At 37.5% G+C, this 2,980-nt stretch overlaps 1 protein-coding gene across 1 annotated transcript in view; it reads right to left on the bottom strand.

The window, feature by feature from the left end:
• Nucleotides 1-2,703, bottom strand: part of LOC103780806 (guanylate cyclase soluble subunit beta-1-like) — a gene marked incomplete at both ends in the record, with an annotated part of 5,745 nt that extends 3,042 nt beyond the window's left edge. Inside the window, 2 exons of the mRNA XM_008948502.1 lie at nt 1,504-1,622; nt 2,603-2,703. Of these exons, the coding sequence (XP_008946750.1) occupies nt 1,504-1,622; nt 2,603-2,703 (220 nt within the window). The remainder of the gene's footprint in view (nt 1-1,503; nt 1,623-2,602) is intronic.
• Nucleotides 2,704-2,980: the final 277 nt, after the last annotated feature.

The raw sequence follows: 2,980 nt of genomic DNA, 5'->3' as shown, positions 1-2,980 counted from the left end.
AGTGAAAGAGAACACAAATAGAAGGTTTATTTTCACATGCTTTAAAAAGCTGTAGCTCTCTCAATTATTTTGTGTATCCTGGACTCACCTCAGATTTCAAGAAGCACCTTTTGGAACTCTATTATGTGTTTTAAGAATCTGACAAAAGTTCAACACATTAAACCAAATATGCACATATTTTTGTAGTAGGTATATAAATTAGTTTCCTGACCTAATCTGACTGCTGGAAGAAGCAAAAATAATGAATCACAGCTAGCGTTGATTTTCCATCATAATAAAAAGCTAAAAAGTACACTTCTGGCACAGCAGCTAATACTTTAGTCCTGTTAAAATTTACAGAAGTATGTAATAGCCAATGTCATCTGTTAACACTGAAATTCAAACAAAGCAGCTTAAAATACTGTCATTAGAAGAATATAAATGTAAGCTGTTCAAGTTTTTATTGATGTTTGGCATGCACTGCAAACATGTCCAGTCTTTTCTTCACCACACATCATAAGGAACAGAGAAAGAAGCATGGAATGGAAGAGGGCATGACGGAAAGGAACAGGGAAGGACTGGCTTATCCATATGTACCCAAAGGAACGAAGCATCAGGCCAACTACACCTTTTTTTCCTCCTCTCCTAATCTTACCTAACCCTAACTGCCACTTCAGTACCTGAGTTATCTTTAAAAATTACATTTATCTGAGGGCTTGCTTTGAGGGCAGCCTATGACCGAAGCTATGAAATGGAAAGGATGCCACACCCAGCAGGCAGACAATGGTGTACAGATCCCACATGGTATGCACATGTCAGAGCACACACATACCCTGTCTGCCTGCCCAGCCCGTGGGATTTATACAAGAAGCCTCAGCTAGACTACATCTACGATGCTCTGGAATAATCCAGGATTTGGGGCAGGCAGGAAGACACAGAAGTAAATATTTTAGTAATCTAGCAAACTATGCACTCTGCTCTTTTCACTTACTATTGCTGGAGAGATTTGAAGGGAACAGATGACAAAAGGCTACTAAATTCCCAGTGAAAATCAACAATTAACAATTAGTCAAAGAGAACCTAGGAGAAGAAATGTCCTACGAATCTGAAAACCACATTTTCTGTTGGTATAAAAAAGGTGTCTTTTTATTCAGCATATATGGACAATTTGAACTGGTAGGTGTTTTCACGTTTCTTGTACTTTTGTTACATATGGAAATCCGTGTTTGAAACTTTTCTTTGGAATTTCAAATTAAATTTCAGATTTATGAATGTCTCTGCAATTCATCTGCATCTTATCTGCCTTCTCACTCCTTTTTTGTGAAATTAAATGTCAAAGGTGCCACGGGAAAATTATTGCTCTACTGGGTGACTAAATAATATATTAACTGATAGGGAAAAAGAACAACACCACCACAAGTGCTGAACAGTGGAAAGTTCTACAGAATATATATATCAATGAAGAAAGTATCTCAGTCTAATCTGTTGACTAGACCCTACTTCTATTGGGCACAAAGTTCTTACCTGCAAGAACTCTCTGACATTCGAGCCCAAGACACGTAGAATAGTATCATAACCAGATTCTTGACAAAACACAAAAAACATCTTCCCAAACATTTGAAGAATTTCCCCAGCATTCAGATCTAGTTAAAAGAGGAAAATATGACTCAGTCCAAACACTGCATTTCACATACTTTTGTTACTACTTGCACCACTTATATTGTAGTCAATTAATATTGTAGTCAATTAATATTGTAGTGAGTATGAACTTAGTCATTCAGTATCATAGTATTCATAAATCAGAAAGCCAGTATCCAAAATCTACCCAGATCAGCACGTCAAGAACATGGGAAAAACACAACTCAGGGTCCACATGGCAAATAATGAGGATTCAGTGAAGGGATTTCATTAGGATTTACCAGTTACCATCATGATTTTTCCACACTGTGCATTTCATGCATGTATAGCACTTCATATTTTGATACAGGTAAGAAATCACTACCTGAAACTAAAGGAACTCAGTAGTGCTCGTCTGAAGGGAGCTACTTCTAGTTTACAGTAGCATGAAACCACATCAGCTGCTCCAGTTCAACATTACTACAGTTGTCATAGTTTTATGGGTTCTTGGCTCATTACTGGTTCAGAAAAAATTCATGCTGCACCTGGGTCTGCAGATAAAATCATGCTGATGGGCATAATTCTACCTTTCAAATTCCAGACCAGAGCTGCAAGGACTCAGAATGAATGTCACCCAAACCAATGGCAGATATGAAAGATCTGCCTATGCCACAAACGTTTCTGTAACTCATCATGCTTGTTCCACAGAGAGATCAAGGATTCATTCCTATGTTCAGAAGAATTTCTTGACTGAAAGAGTAGTGAGGCATTGGAACAGGCTGCCCAGAGAGGTGGTGGAGTCACCATCCCTGGAGGAGAAAGAAAATATTTTCTAGGAGATTTAAAAAAAGAAAAATCTTTGACCAACACCTTGTTTTCACTTCCTCTGTTCTATATTCTGTTTCTTTCTGCTACATGGATTTATTTGGGGGGAGAAGAGGGGCGGTCAGCAAGGGTGGCATCTTTTTTGTGATGAATGTGCAAAGAAGGTATCCGTATTACTTACTAAGGACCTTGCTTGCAGCTGCAACCAGATCATAGGTTTTGGAATCATCGTAAATTATTCTGACCAGAAATTGTCCTTCTTCATCCAGCTGTGCCTCCCTCCTAAGAAAAAAAATAGAAAAAAATCTTTTTGGTTGAGGTGGAAGCACTACATTGATAAATCAATTCTATATTATATATATATATATATAACATATAGTTTGGTTTTAGTCTTTTAAAGAGAGTAAGTTTGTATGTTCTACCTTTAAGACTTAGGTACCAGATGCAGGTACCTAATCAAATACCACTTCTTCAGAATTCTGCACATGCCAAATAGATAGGAAAAAAGAAAGGCTGCTAGAATTTTATAAGGCCTTGTTCTCACATTACAAGTCAGTTC

The sequence above is a fragment of the Merops nubicus genome, unplaced genomic scaffold (assembly GCF_000691845.1).
Source record: "Merops nubicus isolate BGI_N331 unplaced genomic scaffold, ASM69184v1 scaffold15940, whole genome shotgun sequence".
NCBI classification, from domain to species: Eukaryota; Metazoa; Chordata; class Aves; order Coraciiformes; family Meropidae; genus Merops; species Merops nubicus.
Note: the sequence above shows the minus strand (reverse complement) of the source record. Positions and strands in the feature narration are given on the sequence as shown.